Below are 17034 nucleotides of genomic sequence, written 5' to 3' on the forward strand. Positions count from 1 at the left end.
TTAGGGAAAATGGGCCTTTTTTTTCCTACCATGATTTTTGATAAAGGAACTCTAATGGAGTATGGTAGAGGAAATATTGCAATTCACTGAGTAGAATAATGATTGAATTCACACAGCTAGTTAATATTCCCTCTGGGACTAGAACCCAGGTTTCCAGGCTCCTTGTCAAGTTCCTTTCCACCCTGGAAATCTCCTATTTCAGGTGATCACATAAATGCTAGCATTAGAATAGAAGTATCAGTTTAAGCATAATGCCCTCATTTGTAGGTCATTGATGGACTTACCTAGTCTGTCCAGGTGGCGACAGCTGCTAGAGGTGATGGACAGTTTTACACATTGAAGCAGGTGGAAAGGCTGAGGTTGTTCTGGAGTGGTGGGCTGAGTGAGTGTGGTCAGGGCTCATCTGGAAAGGCCACTCTATGCCAGGAGCTCTCCTCAGTGACCCAAATATGGATGGGGACAGGCACACACACCACACTTGCTCTTGTTGCCCCAGTTTGCTTTCCATTCTAGATGAAGAAGAACTCTGGAAACTTTCTGTAAATAGGAGACACATTTTTGATAACCTGAGGTCCATAGCTATTAGCAATGGCTGGAAAGCAAGCTACAAAAGGGCACAGGGGAGTATATGTATGTAAGGAGAATCTCATGAAGCTTTGTAAACTTCTCTAGGTTCCTGTGATTTCATATACAGAAATCTCTCTCTCTCCATTTTCCTAGCCTTCAGTAACCTACCACAGTAAATTGCTTATAGTGTGTGCTGAGTAATTGTTGAATTGAAATTTCTTAGCAACTTGTTAATAGTCCATTTCTAGAATTTGGGAATAACCTATGAGGTAAATTGAGGCAGAACATCTAAAGGAATGGCAGCAAGGTTAAGTGGCTTAGGAAACTTTCTATTTGTCTACGATTCTTTTAAGTTTTACTAAATACCTTCTTCCTTCTAGGAAGTTTGTGTGTATGTTACTGCCCGAACTTTGACTCTTGGGAGCAAATCACGTATTCAGTGCTTTACTTTCATAAAGGTACTTTTCATTTATTTTTTTACTTTTACATAGTCATTTTTTCCAAATAGCAGCAAAGTAGATAGACTTTAAAGTCTTATTACCTTGTAACAAATTCAATCAGTGCATTGTATATCTGTATACCTATATAATACATATTTCCTGAAGAAATTCATGAATGATGAATATTAAGTGAGCTCATTATTTTTAAATTACATTTAAAATAATATTTTGTAATACATTTTTTTCTTGACCTGTGTCTTTTTTCTAAGCCTGTAGACCAATGCTAAGGGATGTATTTGCCCAAAGTGTGTGTGTTTGATTTTTTATTATTACTAACTGAAAGGTACCAATAGATTTAACTTACAAAGGTACATAGGGTTTTAGTTTAAAAGCTTCCATGGTCTCGGTCCTTAACAGGTCTTAGACCTAAGATACATTTATTTCATTTCATACATCTGTGGCCCAAGAAATTGATATGTCAACAGTCAGCCTTGGGGACAGGAGTAAACTGCCCAAACTTTTCTAGCTCTGTAGTTGGTCACAGAGTGCCCTTTAATAGTTTTAGCCTGAACCATACTAAAGAGTGTTTATTTTGCTTGTTTAGTTCCTTAAAATTAGTATTTATATAGTACATACTGTGGGTAGAGTTAAAATTGCTTAAAATTAGAATTTTCAAAATAAAAAAAAAATTTATGCCAGGTCACACCAGAGTTTATTCTTCAGGAGTGCCTAATAGTACCTTCAGAAGTTAGAGATTAAAGTAAAAGGGTTGAATAACTTAATAACGAAGAAAGTAAAAGTAAATTCAGAAGACCTATATCTATGCTTTAATAGTACAAGTCTGATATTTGTGGAACGTTTTCATACATTTTTCTAATGATTAATCTAATGATTAAAGCCAGAAAATAAAACTTTTCTGAAAGTTTTATTAAGAGCTAATAACCATGATTGAGAGTTAGAAGAGTGGAGAGTGAAGCCCTTAGTAGATAGCCTAACACCCTTTCTGAGTCACAGTGAGATTCCTAAGTGATTCAGAGAAGTCTCTGAGGGCCTTAATGACTGCAAGAGTGTGGCAGTGAACCTTGAGGCACGAGGGCCAATGAGCCACCTGGTCTCCACCTCTTGGATCCTTAAGTAGATTTCTTCAGGTCCTTCTATCCCAGCACAACCCACCTTTTAAGGTCTAAGTTTATACATAAGCCCAGAACAACTACTGGCTTGTGACTGCACTCAGGTGATCCGCCTTCAATGCTGATTTTTGGAGAATGATAGGGAACCATGAGCTCTAGGGCTCCAAAGACACTTGCTTTGTCAGTTTCACGGTTACTAAATGCGGAGAGTATGACATGGAGTCACTGCCTTGGGTGGAATTCCAGCTCTTTGTTTCTTAACATCCTTTCTCTGGCTTCACGTTCTCTCTCCACAGGGCACGGCAAGACCTTCACTGCTACTCTTGGGCGTGTTGACTCACGTGTGACAAAGGGCATTACTTTTCTCAGCCTTGGTGAGTGAGAGGCATAGGCGTCTCTCTGCTCTGTCTCTTCCTTCCGGTACCTGTTATGCCTCATTTTCCTCATGCCTCTTTGGGACTCAGGTTGTGATGACTATGACTGACCTTTTTGAAGCCAGATAAGGGAAGGTTTCCTCTGGAACGCACCCCCCCCCCCCAAAAAAAAATCAGCCTTTTGGCAGGGGGGCGAGGCAATGCATCTCCTTTCTTAGGGAACCTGGGCTGTGGGCTTTCTTATGTTTTTAGTAGGAATCCTAAAATGCCATTTGTTAGTATAAAGATGATGACGGTGAGCGAGAGGTTTCCTAAAAGCCTATGAGAAATAATACGTGATGTTGTCCCTTGATTCTAGAGAGACAAAGGCCCTTGAGAAATTGTCTGTTCCCTGTTGGTAATTGCTAGAAGCTTCTGAGTCCCATAAGTTACTTATGGATCAGCTTGACTGAGTTGTTTTTCATTGAGTAAGTATGGTAAAGGGAACTTGAGTATTTGGCTTAAACATAGTGAGTCCGTAATGAAGACAATAAAGAAGGGGTTTATTGTACCTCCCTACTGAAAGCTGCTGTTCCATGCCAGCTGGGGTGAGGGGCACACACCGGTTAGCATAAGACTAAACAGAACTGCTGTTCGCCTGCATATGGGATATGGCCCAATATTTTAAAAAGAAAAGCTTTAGCTTTCAGGTTTAGAGCAGATGGATTCTTGAATATTTTCTTCTTTCCCTGTTTCCCAGCCCATCTACTATCATGACAAAGGTTTAGGAAGGTGTTATGTGAAGGAACTGGGCAAAGTGAGAACCAAAGTGATAAAGACCATAAAAATATTTTTGGGGGGTCTTTTTTAATCGAAGTATAATTGATGTCCAATATTATATTAATTTTAGGTTTACAAATAGTGAGTCAATATTTTTACAGATTATACTCCATTTAAAGTTATTACAAGACAATGGCTATATTTCCCTGTGCTGTACATTCTTATACATAGTAGCTTGTACCTCTTAATCTCCTACCCCTATCTTGCCCGCCCATTCCCTCTCTTCACTGGTAACCACTCGTTTGTTCTCTATATCCGTGAGTCTGCTTTTGTTTTGTTATACATATTTATTGTATTTTTTAGATTCTACACGTAAGTGATAACATAGCGTATTCGTCTTTCTCTGTCTGACTTACTTCACTGAGCATAATACTCTCTAGGTCCATCCACACTGTTGCAAAAAAAAAAAATTTTTATTTTGAATGATACTGTTGATGAGGAGAGATATCTTATGCTAAGTGGGCCAGTATGTGCCAGTTTTTAATATGAGCTCTGAACCTGTGGGAAGTTGCTTTAGAGAGGCCTGCTTCTACTGCTTCCTGTGGTAAGAAGGATAAATATAAGGTTTCCTGGGTCTGAGACTTGATTCTTATCAGAAATCCTTTATCAGCATCCCATCTCGAGAGTGATGTGGGAAACTCTCCACTAAAAAAACTTAGCCTTTTGTGAGGTCAAAGGTATCCTTCCTCTTCTTACCCCTGGGATTGACTCTTGAAAAGGGCAGGCATGATTTAATCTCTGGTCTTCAGAGCGTGGAGAGGGCAAAAATACTAGAGCTTTGTAAAAATAGGCTATCTCACATTAAGCCATCTTTCCTTCTTTAAACAGATTTTAATATATAGGCACAAAATTGTACCCAAGATTAGAACTATTCTAGAGGTAATTTTTATGACAACAGTATTGCTTTTTGAGTGATGTCTTTTTTGCGATTTATTGCATGGAATTTCCCTGAATTGTCACCCTCTTAAAAGGGGCTTATATTGATTGCAATATTAAAGAATAGAGTTTTGGAGGAAGTTTTCCATGAACCCCAAACACCTGTATATAAGAAAGATATGTTTATACATTAAAAAACTATCATTTTAAAAATTAATACTATATTCTAAGTGTTTTACTTGTTATCTTGATCCTTACAACAATTCTTCTTGGTGACGTTATCCCCATTTTACAGATAATGAAACTGAGTCTCAGAAAGTCTGTGATGTGTGCCCAAGCTTCTTCTAGTGTCTCTTATCAGGGGCACTATATTAGTTTATTGCTGCAATAAGAAATCACCACACATTAGCCCCTAGATAAATAACACATTGTCTTATGGTTCTGGAGGTGAGAATTCTGCAAGGAGTGAGTCCTGAGGTGTCAAGGTGGGGGCAGAAATGGTTCCTTCTGGAGATTCCAGGGAAGAATTCATTCTTTGCCTCCTCCAGCACATAGAGGCTAGCATTTTTTGGCTTGTGACCACATCACTCCAGTCTCTCGCATCATCATGTGGTCTTCTCTTCTGTAGTCATGCTCCCTGTTCCTCCCTCTTATAAAACCATTTGTGATTACATTGGGTCCACCTGGATAATCCAGGATTCCCCCCCACCTCAAGATCCTTAATCACATCTACAAGGTCCCTTTTATTACTTAAGGTGACATATTCATAGGCTCTGGGGATTACCATGTGGACACCTTTGGGAGCCATCATTCAGCCTACCACAGGTACTATTGACATTTTTGGTGAGGAAGTAACTTTTGGGTGGGAGGGTCCTGCACATTGAGGGATTTAACCTCCTTGGAGCCCACTTGCTCATCAAATGGCAGTAGGAATCTCCCTTCTACCTGAATAATTGTGACAACTCAGAACACCCTCATGTACTTCCAAATGCCCCCTCTCCCAGGGACATAGTACCACCCTAATTAACTGGCTAAGCTGTAGGGCTAGGAGTTAATCTAGGTCATTTGATGCCTTTCCACTGTGCCCTACTATATCGTTATTTGTGTTTTTCTACTTATGCATTACCATAATGGTAACATTATTGCAACCACTTGTGCTAACTACTTTAACATCACTGAATCCACAGTGACTGAAAGGACACTTATAAGTCAGCTGGTTAGAGTTTTACATCCTCTTTCCTTTCCCTTCCACAGAATGCCTTCTGTGTACATTACTAGCATGTATTTCTTTGCTTCTTAGGGGAAAAAGAGTCTAGCTGGCTCACTTATAATCTAAATGTTTCATCTATATGAAATTCACTACTGTTGTATGAGTTTCTTTGTTTTTCTAAGATCCTAGAAAAATTATTGGCAAGGGCTACTTCTACCTTGCCCCCTTCTCCAGAAACCTATTTTTTATACCTTGCCTCAATCTGTATACAAATGTTCTTTGTACAGAAATATCTGGTGCAGGAACTGTGAAGATGTGCATTCTAGGCAGCTTGCTATGCATGGAAACAAATTAGTACTTCACAAAGTGTCAGAATGCCTGCAGAGACTGTTTTGATGAGTATCAATTTAAAGCTTCTTTAGAGAAGATGACAACGATGATGAGAAGTGGGCAGACATAGGAAACTAAATTGTAGAGCTTCCCCCACATGGCAGAAATTATGCAGGAAATTCCCATGATAAGCTATTTCCAGCCTGTCAGATTAAGGAATAATTCATGTTGCTGGATATTTTTTATTCTAACTTGCTCTCAGAGCTCATTTAGATTCCTATAAAGCCACAGTTCTCTTAGAAACAAAACTACAGATATAAATTAAGATAACCATGGCTAAATGTCTGAAGAAAATGAGATATTGCTAGGAAGATGGACCGTACTGACATCAGACAGCTTCTTATTACATTGGTCAAAACCTTTGTGTTTTAAGAGGTTCAAAGAAAAATAGGGATACCGTAAAGTTGTTGGCTTTATCTGTACCTATACAGCTCTTGCCACATGGAACTGACTTAAATCTTTCTCTCCCACAGACTATTATGTAGCTGTTTACTTGCCTGGTCATTTCTTTCATCTACTTAACATTCAACATCCAGACCTGATCTGCCACAGTCTGTTTCTGACAGGTATGGCTGTAGTTTTCCTCCTCGTGAACAGGGTACATTTGGGTTCGTTTTAAAGTTAATATTTATGTTTGGGGCAGAGGGGCTTCTTTTATTTGCTGATCTATTTTTTTTTTTTTTCGGCCAGGAAACAGTGAAGTGATTGATATGCTACCTCATAATCCTTTACAGTCACTGTCAGGATCCCTGGTCCTGGATTGGGGTTCTGGAAAGCTCTATAGGGCACTCCTCAACCAGTCATATTTATTGGAGTTCCTGTGGAACACCCGGCTGGACTGCGAGAAGCTGGCCTTGTTGCACTGTGTGCTCTCATGTGGCCGAGACCCACGGCGACTGGAAGCCAAGGTGGGAATATAGCTTAAGTTTAAAAAGTGGCAAATGGACAACACGTGTACATTTAGTAGCTGAAATGAACAGAAGTTATTTTTATTTGGTAACAATTGAGGTTTACGGTCTCCATCGTGACTTGAACATATTCTTCGTTTGTGCTCCTTTTTTATGGACACAGACCTCAGACTGGGAGGGCGTGTCTGTTCTTTTCACTCTTCTCTTTTCCATATTGTTTACGGTCTCCATCGTGACTTGAACATATTCTTCGTTTGTGCTCCTTTTTTATGGACACAGACCTCAGACTGGGAGGGCGTGTCTGTTCTTTTCACTCTTCTCTTTTCCATATTGTGAGTAAATGTTAGGAAGTTCTAACAAGGAAGTGCTCGGTAAATAGTTTCTCAAATATCTACTTTTTCTCCTGGTTTGTATTTGGTGTATATCATGAAAAGGACTAAAATCTGGTGGTAAATAAAATCTATTTATGACATTTTAAATAGAGATAGCTCACATTTATATTTCACATTATAGTTTATGAAACACTTTCATACATCTTATCATTTAATATTACAGCTATTCTGTGAAGTTGAAGAAACCCCCCATTAGACTTGATTGGGACCAATGGGTGGTTGGTCGATTGAAAAAAGATGGCCTAAATATTTTCTTTTAACCTAAAATATATAAATGTACATTTATTCCTGTATCTTTTGATGTAGATTACGGCCCTTTCTTTGTGTATCAGCTAACTGGAGTTCAAAATCGTTTTTCTTTCATAAAACCACTAAGTAATCTCTTGACTTTCTTTATCTGTACCTGTATGGCTCTTCCAGTTACTTTCTTTTTCTTTTCATTTTATTCCCGAAGGAGGTCAATAGTTTAAAAATGCTCCTTTAAATAGTTTGTGTATATCAGGCAATTTTTTCTTTTATAGTTGTCTCACACCTAGTTTTTTAATACGTGTTTTAGATACATGCCTTGGAGTCTTTCCCAAGCTTTCAACTTTTATTGAGCCGCCAGCATTCTTTTTGTATCCATATTTCACTTGTCTATGGTAATATTTTATTAACTAATTATGAAAATAAGCACAACTAGCTTGATGAGTAGGTTTGGAAATAAGAACAATTATTGGCAGGATCAGAAATGCAAGAGTGCCCTATGGCTAGGCAAGCCTCATACCATCAATTCTAAGGTCGGGAACAAGGGGTTTCGTTCCTGCAGCAGGTGAGGATGGTTATAGAGGTTGATTGAGAGAACTGTTGCTATAACAGGGATTATACCTTCCTTGATAGCATAGCCATGCTCACAATGATTAAATGGTGTAATTGAGCTGAAATTCAAACACAGGTCTGCTGCCTCCAAGCTCAGTGGTTGAGTTTGGTTTTCTCTGTATCCATAGCTCTTCACACTGCGACTTTGCTGTAATATGTCCTACTCTAGCAAAAACGAACATTGGATTCAAGAAGGCTTATTTGGATCCCAGTCAAGGGCAGTTATTAAAATGATGCATGAAAAGGACCTCATTTATATTTTACCCACACAACCTTACGTTATGTATCTCAGAGATTGTGTAGAAGTGAGTGTGTTCTTAGGCAATTCTAAAAGAGATATAACATTTTAAACTATTCATATATATTTTGTACTTCTTTGGTGGTGGGGGCAGGGTGCAGATTTAAATACCAATAGATTTGTCTTCTTACTTTTTAAAGATTATTCAGTGGATTTCTGAGAACATCTCTGCCTGCCATTCATTTGACCTCATTCAGGAATTTATAATTGGTAGGTGTTGCTGATGGTGCATATTAAGTTGAACCCTTGACCCTTTTGCTTAAGGGAAAGCAGTAAATTGATAATGCCTTAATCTGTCAAAATGCTGTTTAGGAGTGTTTTTTCATTTTTTTTAAACTCTGTTGTAGTCAGCACCTAATTAAATTTCATTCTCTTGTGGTTTTGTAAGAAGCTGTGGCTGTTCAGAGACTGATGACATATAAGATATGATCTTGATTCTATAACCTTATTAGTGATTTATTTTAAGCGTTGTGTTGGCTGGTTCTGTGAGAAGTGGTTATAACGTCATTTGGATAGATGTAAGTGCCAAATAATTTTTTAAAAATTATTCTCAGTGTAAAAAGTAGAACCTGAACATTTTAATCAGTGGATAGAACCATGATTAGCCTTTTGCAGATGAAGGATAAGGCAATGAAAACTTTTGTGGGTTGGCTTGTTTGGGTGCATTACAACGTCTACTGCCTTATTCTTCATATTAAAACGTCTTTTTTCCCCACCAAAACTTACTCAGCTTCTTCATATTGGAGCATCTATCCAGAGACAAGTAACATGGATAAACTCTTGCCATACTCCTCACTGCTCACTTGGGATACAGTAAGTTAACACTTTATATTCCTTCTGTAATTAAAATTGATTCACTGCTGTGGGTCAGTTGTAGGACGTTCCCGTCACAGTAACCAAGGTTGTGATTTCATTTCTGTTTTGATGCATAAGGATCTGAATTGGAGTTTTCTGGCAGAAAAATAATAGTGAGTCCTTGCTGTTGGCCAGTTTTATTCACATAAAACAGTAGAACTGAAGGAGAAGGCACAGCATACGTGTTACTCTTCCTACTACCAAGCAGAATGAAGCCTCTATCATCTTCAGATGGTTTTAGTTTTTAATTTTTTTCAAGCAGCTAGAATAGACGAAAATATTTCTTAGGGTTTTATAAATGAGCAACGGCTGGACCACTGCTGTTATTCTGAGCTGTTCTATTTACTTAGTAGATTAGCACCTTCATGAGCTTTTTTCCCAGCCTTAGAAAGAAAATCTGTGATAACTTTAGAATGTCAAGATCAGTAAAAGTCAGTAATCTTAAGCAAATCCATGCCATTCAACCTTTTCTTCCTGTTGGTCCAGACTCCCTTCCTTTTAGCTGGGAAGAAGTGTTTCAGGAGAAAACATTGTTCATTTTCTCTTGAATGTGGTTCAGTGAACTGAGCTTTGTTGGATCAGAAGTGAAAACCATGTACAGGCTCCCCCTGAACAAGGTTCTGCCTCTCCTCCTTTCATATTTAGATGTTAGAACTACTGTGTGCTTAGTCTTGAGGCAGAGGTTTGTATCAAAAAAACATTTAGAAAAATAAATTTAATTCAGGTAGCACAGACACAGGAAAATAAGTACTAGGGTAAATGGTAACACTTCCCATTTTGTTTTTAGACTATCTAAATATAGTCCTTTAAAAAGGCATATCAGATGTGTTTGATTAATTTTTTTCCTTTTTTTTTTGTTTTCTGTGGCTGCGCCACGCGGCACACAGGATCCTAGTTCCCCGACCAGGGATCTAACCCGTGCCCCCTGCAGTGGAAGCGCAGAGTCCTAACCAATAGACTGCCAGGGAAGTCCCATGTTAGAAGAATTTCTAAATTTTTGGTATACGCAATGGTAGTGTTTTCCCAAAGGCCCTTTCTTCTTTGTCTCTCACTGTTAGAGTTCGTAAACTTTCATGCCTCTCTGTAAAATTATAAGGAAAGATCTGAGCTTGTTTCTTCTCCAGGCCCTCATTGTTTGAAGAACCCTTGTCAATATACATGCAGACTCTGTGGTAATGTGGCAGGAAGTTCACAGGTTAATCCCTACCCCTCCCCCAGAAGCAGGAAATGCACATTTAATCTTCCTCCCCTCACCACCCAATGCTGGCTGTCGCTGTCTTGTGTTCAGTGTCTGGGAGGCCGGGTCTGGACCTCTGGTTCCCAGGGTTGTGTTTAAACATGGTGCATGTGTTACTTGGTTGTTGTGTGAGTGTCATCCTGACAGGTAGTTCTTCACATTTGCATTTCTCCTCCTTTGTGGAGCAGAGGAAATGTGTGGACATACAGAGTGACATCAGGAAGTCCTACAAGAAGTACAATATGAAAAAACCCAAAGTTTTAACCACTGCATACAGAGCTTATTTTGGGGTTTATCATGTTGCTTTAGACTTCTTGTGGTTGGAGTAGGTTACCTTAAAGGTCTCTCCTAATCCTGAAATTCTTGAGCCTATGATTTTCTTTAGCAATGATGTAAATCATTTTCTTTTCTCTAATCTGCATATGCTCTTAATGCTATACCCTTAATAAATAAATTTCATACTTCTGTATGGAGACAGATTATTTCTGTAAATAACTGAATTGGGTTTTTTAAGATACTAGAAAATATTGTGTCTTACACATAGATAATCCTGAATTATGCTTTGCAGACAGTGAGCCTTGTTATACTTATTTGAAGATGCTATTTATAACCTAGAGCTGTAGTGAAATTTCTGTTGCTGAGTAGTGATGAGTGAAGCATACATAGATTTTTATTACAGGCTTTCTCCTGTCCAGTGGAGGACTCAGTTGCTTGAATGTTCTGGAAGTTTATTTCTCCATCCCTGTGATGCCCTTTTTCTCAGAAATACTGTATGTCAATAAAATCCAGGACATTTAAGTTCTAAACAAATACCAGGTTTTATTTGTATTTTCTTATATATCATCTACTTAGTTTTTAGGAAATGAAAGAGGAATTGACTAGTTGACAGGTTAATATACATAATTAACATGGAAACACACTTTTTAAAATAAATAAGTGGCAATTTTGTCAGTTTATCTTTTAATTTAAATTTCTGTTTTAATGCTCACTAGTTAGCAGAATGTTATAATTTGGACTTCCTGATATGAATTGCGTCTTGCACATTTGCCGTGGTGATCTTGCTAGGTAAACACTTTACGGGGATCTCTTATTTCCGAAATCACGGTAGAGGATGAGGTGCAGAACAGTTTTCCACTGAGGTCAAAAAAGAATCCCATTAGTGAGGCAGGGACCAACTATAATACATTTAAGTGAAAGAGAAGAAGAGGGAGGAAGGAGTAAAAGGAAAGTGTCCACCTTATTATTATACTTGATGGTGCAAATATAATTTGCCTCCTTTGTTCTTAAATGGAAATGTGTAAATAATACATTATTTACTCTGTATTTCTTCATAATAGTTTATCCTTTCCTTTAGTGACACTGTCAACTATTATAATCATAACTTTACAGAATATTTCCCTTCCCGAGGCAAGAGATAGGCTGTGTTCACTGGTATTTATAAACCCCAAGTTTTATTTAAAGTAGAGGTTACCAAACTGGGAGCTGCCCTCAGCTTCTGTCTGCACGGAAGACACTTCCTGAAGGCTCGGGCTGGGGGTAGTTGATACGTTTAGCAGTTGTGTGTATGTTTTTCCCCCACCACAGGAAATTCCTGGAATAACCCTTGTGACAGAAGAGATTCCGTTGCCTCTTATGAAGGTAAGTGCTTACAGTGAGAGACAAAAAGCCCAGACCTGCGTGGCTTCCTTGCTGGCCTCACGGTCGCCTGCCCTGAGTGTCAACGGTGGTTCCAAAAGGGATTGTAAACTGTCAGGGGAGGATGCTGCAAGGGGTAAGGCTAGTTGTCTAGGCAGTCCTTCCTAAATGGTAGTCACCAGCGACGATATCAGGGCAATGCTTAGGAATGCTCTTTGAAGAGGGAGGTTTTCTGAAGACAGAGAACTACAGGGCTCGATGTGAAGTGTATAGAAGTCATACTTCCCACTGTGCCTCAAACCAATCCATGCTGGAGGAGTTCTTGCAAATTTTCTTGAGCAGACCTAGGAGCTGTTTTTTACTTCACTTGCATTGTCACCCCCTCACACAGACACACACATACGCACACATACGCACAGACACACAGAATCTTAAAACCATTAAGTAACCTGGGCTGGGATTAACTAATTTCCTTCTCGTTCTGAGAACAGTGTTTCTGTTTCTCAAGAGTGACCTGCTCGGGCTGTCCCTGTGGTCTCAGCACACACCTTCTTCCTGCTCACCAAGCAGCAGTGTTAGTGTCCCTCTACAGTCTGGTGGTTTCAGAGGAGTTTCTGGTACAATAGGGAGGGTGGGGTGGGTGAGCAGAGAAGAATGTGTATGTAGTTAAAACCGAGGAGTATTTTAACATAGTTTTCTGGAAGCTCCTTTGTTGTTTTTGGCATTGCCTCCTGTTAATTATAGCTTGGTGTGTGCTGGGAAATCTCAACTTTTGGCAGCAGGCAGCCTAGTATGCTGCTGCCTTTTACTATTTACATTTGATTCTTTTGGACCCACAAAGGGCAGGGCAGGCTCAGGCAGCTGAGGGAAAGCCTTGGACGTTTGAGGTCACGGTGATGCCCTGGGGGTGAAAGAGGGCTGACTGGGGCAGGTTTAGTGGTTCTGGGTTTTGGTCCTAAGAATGGTCCTTTAAGGGGAGATGGACAAGAGATGTATCTAGGCAGCAGAGTGAGACAACTGTGAAGGTCTATAAAAGCAGGAAGACGAGGGAAAAGAAAGGTTTGATTAATAGCTTAAAAGATTCTTATTAAGAGCCTCCATCCTTTCATTTTATTGTTTCTGCTTTTACCACTAGTCCAGAAAATCCATACTGTGTTTAATGGACACACAATAAACCAGTGAAGGAAATTTTAAAAAGAAAGCAATGTCACTCTACAGTGACATTCTACAGTTCCTAACATATTGTCTCTTTGCCCCGTTTCCTCTTGGTCTTTGTCATAGGTTTGCATGTTTTACCTAGTAGTAATGGCCATCTAGTGATATTTAATAAAGATTATGTATTATAATATATCATACACATTTTCATGTTGGTACATAAACTTCATAATTTTCATAATTATGGTTTCTAATGACTCCATAGGTTTCCACTGTGTTGCTGTGTCTTAGTTTACTTAATCATTCTTCTGTTTTGAGACATTTAATTTGTCTCTAGCCCCCATTAAAAAAATTTTTTTTTGGTATTAAAAATAATGTGGCAGGGCTTCCCTGGTGGCGCAGTGGTTGGGAATCCGCCTGCCAATGCAGGGGACATGGGTTCGTGCCCCGGTCTGGGAAGATCCCACATGCCGCGGAGCGGCTAGGCCCCTGAGCCATGGCGGCTGAGCCTGCGCGTCTGGAGCCTAGGCCCGCGTACCGCAAAAAAAAAAAAAAAAAAAAAAATAATGTGGCAGTGAATACTTTTATGTAGTTTTTTTGTGTGTATGTGATTTATTCCCTTAAGGTTAAATGCCCAGTAGTATTATTGGGTGAAAGGCTATGACAATTTTTATAGCTTTTGATTCTTATTGCCAAGTTGATATTCAAAAAATGTTGTGATCATTTACACTGTTACAGGGGATTTATGAGTTTATCGGTTTTACTACAACCTTACATTATTGTGTATTTTCCTTTAAAAAATTAAGTAAGTATACAAGAGTGATGGGAAGGTTCTCAAACTTTTTACCAATTGCCTTATTCTAAGAATACAATTTGCCTCTGCTTGGGAACAAAATAGCTTATTTTTGCACTCTCTGATTTTTTCTTTTTTTTTTCTATTTGTGTGTGTGTGTGTGTAAAATTATGTTTTTATGCAGTTCATTCTTCTTCCTTCTTGATATTCACATTGCCTTCTCCTCACTTTTTTCTCTTCTCCCCTAATTACCCTTAGCATTTGGCTCTGCAGAGGGTTGTTTCCCATTAACTGTTCCCAAACATGCTTGGAAGCTCTTCCGAGACTCCACATACGTTCATGTGTTAGTAAGAAGTGTTACGTAGGACAAGTGTGAGCTGTAGATCTCTTCACTGTCCTCTCCACGCAGACACAGTCCATCAGGGAAGGCAGAGGAATGCTGCCGGGATTTGCCTTGGGCTCAGGAGAAGATGTCACTGGGTTTGGTGGCCAGCTCCACCCCAATCCCCCACTGCCATCACTAATCGTCCCTTCCAGTTCACAGGACACCTGGTCCTGAGAGCTCTCATTTGTTTCCCCATCTCTGCTTGCATAATACCTCTCAGAATAAGCAGCTGCCTTTGACCTAGTTCTGCAATTCCCAGCCTAATTATATTGCAGTGGATCTGGTTGCAGTGGCATATCCCACCTACTTTTCCTCCCTCCCCAGCCCGTTATGTGACTGTTCTTGCAGCTTCCCCATAGGAGTTGGCTTTGAGCACCCTTGACCTGAAACACAAGTTACCTTTCGAAGGCATGCTTGCTGCAGGACTTTCCACGAGGCCCAAGGGACCCCAGACTACTCTGACCACACTTGCTTCCATCCTGCTTGGAAGATGACTGCCCTGATAAGGAGTCTGAAGAGGGAAGAGCAAAATGAAACTAGATGAGCACTTCCCTTCTGCTCTCTCTGCCAATAAGTTTAGTGTGAAGTGAAGCACTTGACAAATGTTTAACATATGAACATCGAATTTCATTGGTTTATACCAGTGTATCACCTGAAAGACAAAAGCCTTCCTTTATAGAATGGTTTCCAAAAGAATTTTAAAAAAATGAAACGAAATGTATGTTAAAACAAGGCCCTCACCTTAAAAAGGAATGTCATCAAGAATGGCCTTCCTAAGAATGAATTTATCTCTTCCACGGGAAGTCATGTAAGGATTAAAAAAAAAAGAAACCATAGCTTACTTGAATATCAAGAATGGAGAAATGGAGTATTTTTATTAAAGTATTGTTAAGCCAGACATCTTTAGTTTCATTTTATAAAGTAAGGAAGCCTTTAATTTAATCATTTGTGTAGCGACTATTAACTATCTGACCTAGAGACTGGGAAGGAGAAAGACTTCAAGCCCCGTCCCAGTTATGGCCACTCCAAGTGAGGGCATTGCTGCAGTGTCCATCAGGGGTCTAGATGTCCCTGAGCAATTGCGGAAAGAGTGGTTGGCACCTGTGCTGTTCTCCATTCAGAGACTGGTTCACTTAATTATGCTTCTCTGAAACACTTAAAAAGTGTTTAAAAAATACTTTTTTGGGCAGAGCATGACTATAATTAAGCGTCTAATGAAACACAAAAGACACTCTTTTCCTTGACCCTCCCAGTACAGACAGCCACCATCACTTAAAGAAAATGTTTCTTAGAGATCCAACGTATCAACAATCGCAGTGTAGAAACTTACAGTTTTTAAAAATGAGAATGAAAAAAAAAAAAATGAGAATGGTTGCTTTGACAACAATGTAGCATTAACAGAAATGTCAATTGGTTATGTGGCAAATATTGACTTTCCAAAGTTTAGTTTGTACATATGTGATCTTGTGATATAACTAGAAATATATATTTGGTCTTCTTCCATGGTTCCCTGCACAGAGCTCCTAAAATCCTTGTAATTTCCTAAGTGATAAAAGCTACAAGTGCACCTTTTGTTATAATGTTTACTGTTTGTTCCAGTTCCTGAAGTAGCTCCAGAGTACAAAGGTGAAAAGAATGTCTTTTATTATTCCTAACAAGCCCCTTCCAGCCACACCTGAGTTTGTTAATGAGGTGGCCTTTGGAAAGCACCTAAGGATGGAGCTGGTTGCCAGGAAAACTAGCCATGTGATTAGCAGGTTGGCACTTTGAGCCCTCTGCCACCACTACCTTCCAAGGCTAGAGTGGCTGGAGATGGAGTCCAGTCACCAACGTCCAGTGATTTAACCCATCATGCCTATGTAATGGAGCCTCCATAAAGAACCCTAACTGAAGACCTTCTGGGTTGGATGAATATACGGAGGTGCAGGGCTGGGGGTCCTGTGCCTGGAGAGGGCACGGAACCTCAGAGCCCATTCCCACACGGCCTGCCCCACGCATCTCTCTTCAATCTGGCTCTTAACTGAGTTGTATACTTTTATAATCAACTGGTATATAGTAAGTTAACTGTATTCCTGAGTTCCATGAGCCTCTGTAACAAATTCTAGAACCCATGAAGGGGGTGCTGGGAACCTCGGATTGATAGGCAGTCAGTCAGAATCACAGGTAACAGCACGGGCCTGTGATTAGCATCTGAAATGGGGGGCAGTCTTGTGGGACTGAGCCCTCAACCTGTGGGACCTGACAGTATCTCCAGGTAATTGTAGGACACCCTGCTGGCATTGGAGAATTGATGGATGTGGAGAAAAAAAACCCACATGTTTGGTGCCCAGAAGTGAAATATGCTGTGAATAGACTGTTGTAGAGAAAAAACAAAAGTTATTCCTATACAACATATTTTTGGGGACAGAGTGTTATGGCACGTTCAAGTAATATTGTAAAAACATAATTTTATGATTTTACAAAGAAACACAACTTATTAGAGACAGAGCAGCAGGCTGGTACATTCATTCCTGTCATATCTGTAGAGATGAGGGTACCTTCAGTTTACTTCTCAGATGATGAAATTGAGGAACAGACCCAGGATCAAGAATTCTTGTTTTTGTCTCTCTCCTACAGCCACTAGGCTGTGCTGCTTTTATTCATAGTTTAGTTGAAGACATAATGTTTAATTCTTAAGGTTGAGAGGAGGGAACTGTCTTAGCATTGGCTTTC

The 17034-nt window shown here is 39.5% G+C and overlaps 1 protein-coding gene across 3 annotated transcripts in view; it reads left to right on the plus strand.

Moving 5' to 3' along the window:
* The window catches only part of GSAP (gamma-secretase activating protein), an 89868-nt gene that overhangs the window by 38990 nt on the left and 33844 nt on the right, over window positions 1-17034 (plus strand). For all 3 annotated transcript variants that reach the window (XM_033439641.2, XM_004263392.4, XM_033439646.2), the window contains 7 exons: window positions 948-1025; window positions 2434-2511; window positions 6280-6372; window positions 6497-6714; window positions 8403-8472; window positions 8993-9075; window positions 11939-11992. In XM_033439641.2, coding sequence (XP_033295532.1) covers window positions 948-1025; window positions 2434-2511; window positions 6280-6372; window positions 6497-6714; window positions 8403-8472; window positions 8993-9075; window positions 11939-11992 — 674 coding nt within the window. The remainder of the gene's footprint in view (window positions 1-947; window positions 1026-2433; window positions 2512-6279; window positions 6373-6496; window positions 6715-8402; window positions 8473-8992; window positions 9076-11938; window positions 11993-17034) is intronic.

This window comes from Orcinus orca, chromosome 9 (genome assembly GCF_937001465.1).
Source record: "Orcinus orca chromosome 9, mOrcOrc1.1, whole genome shotgun sequence".
NCBI classification, from domain to species: Eukaryota; Metazoa; Chordata; class Mammalia; order Artiodactyla; family Delphinidae; genus Orcinus; species Orcinus orca.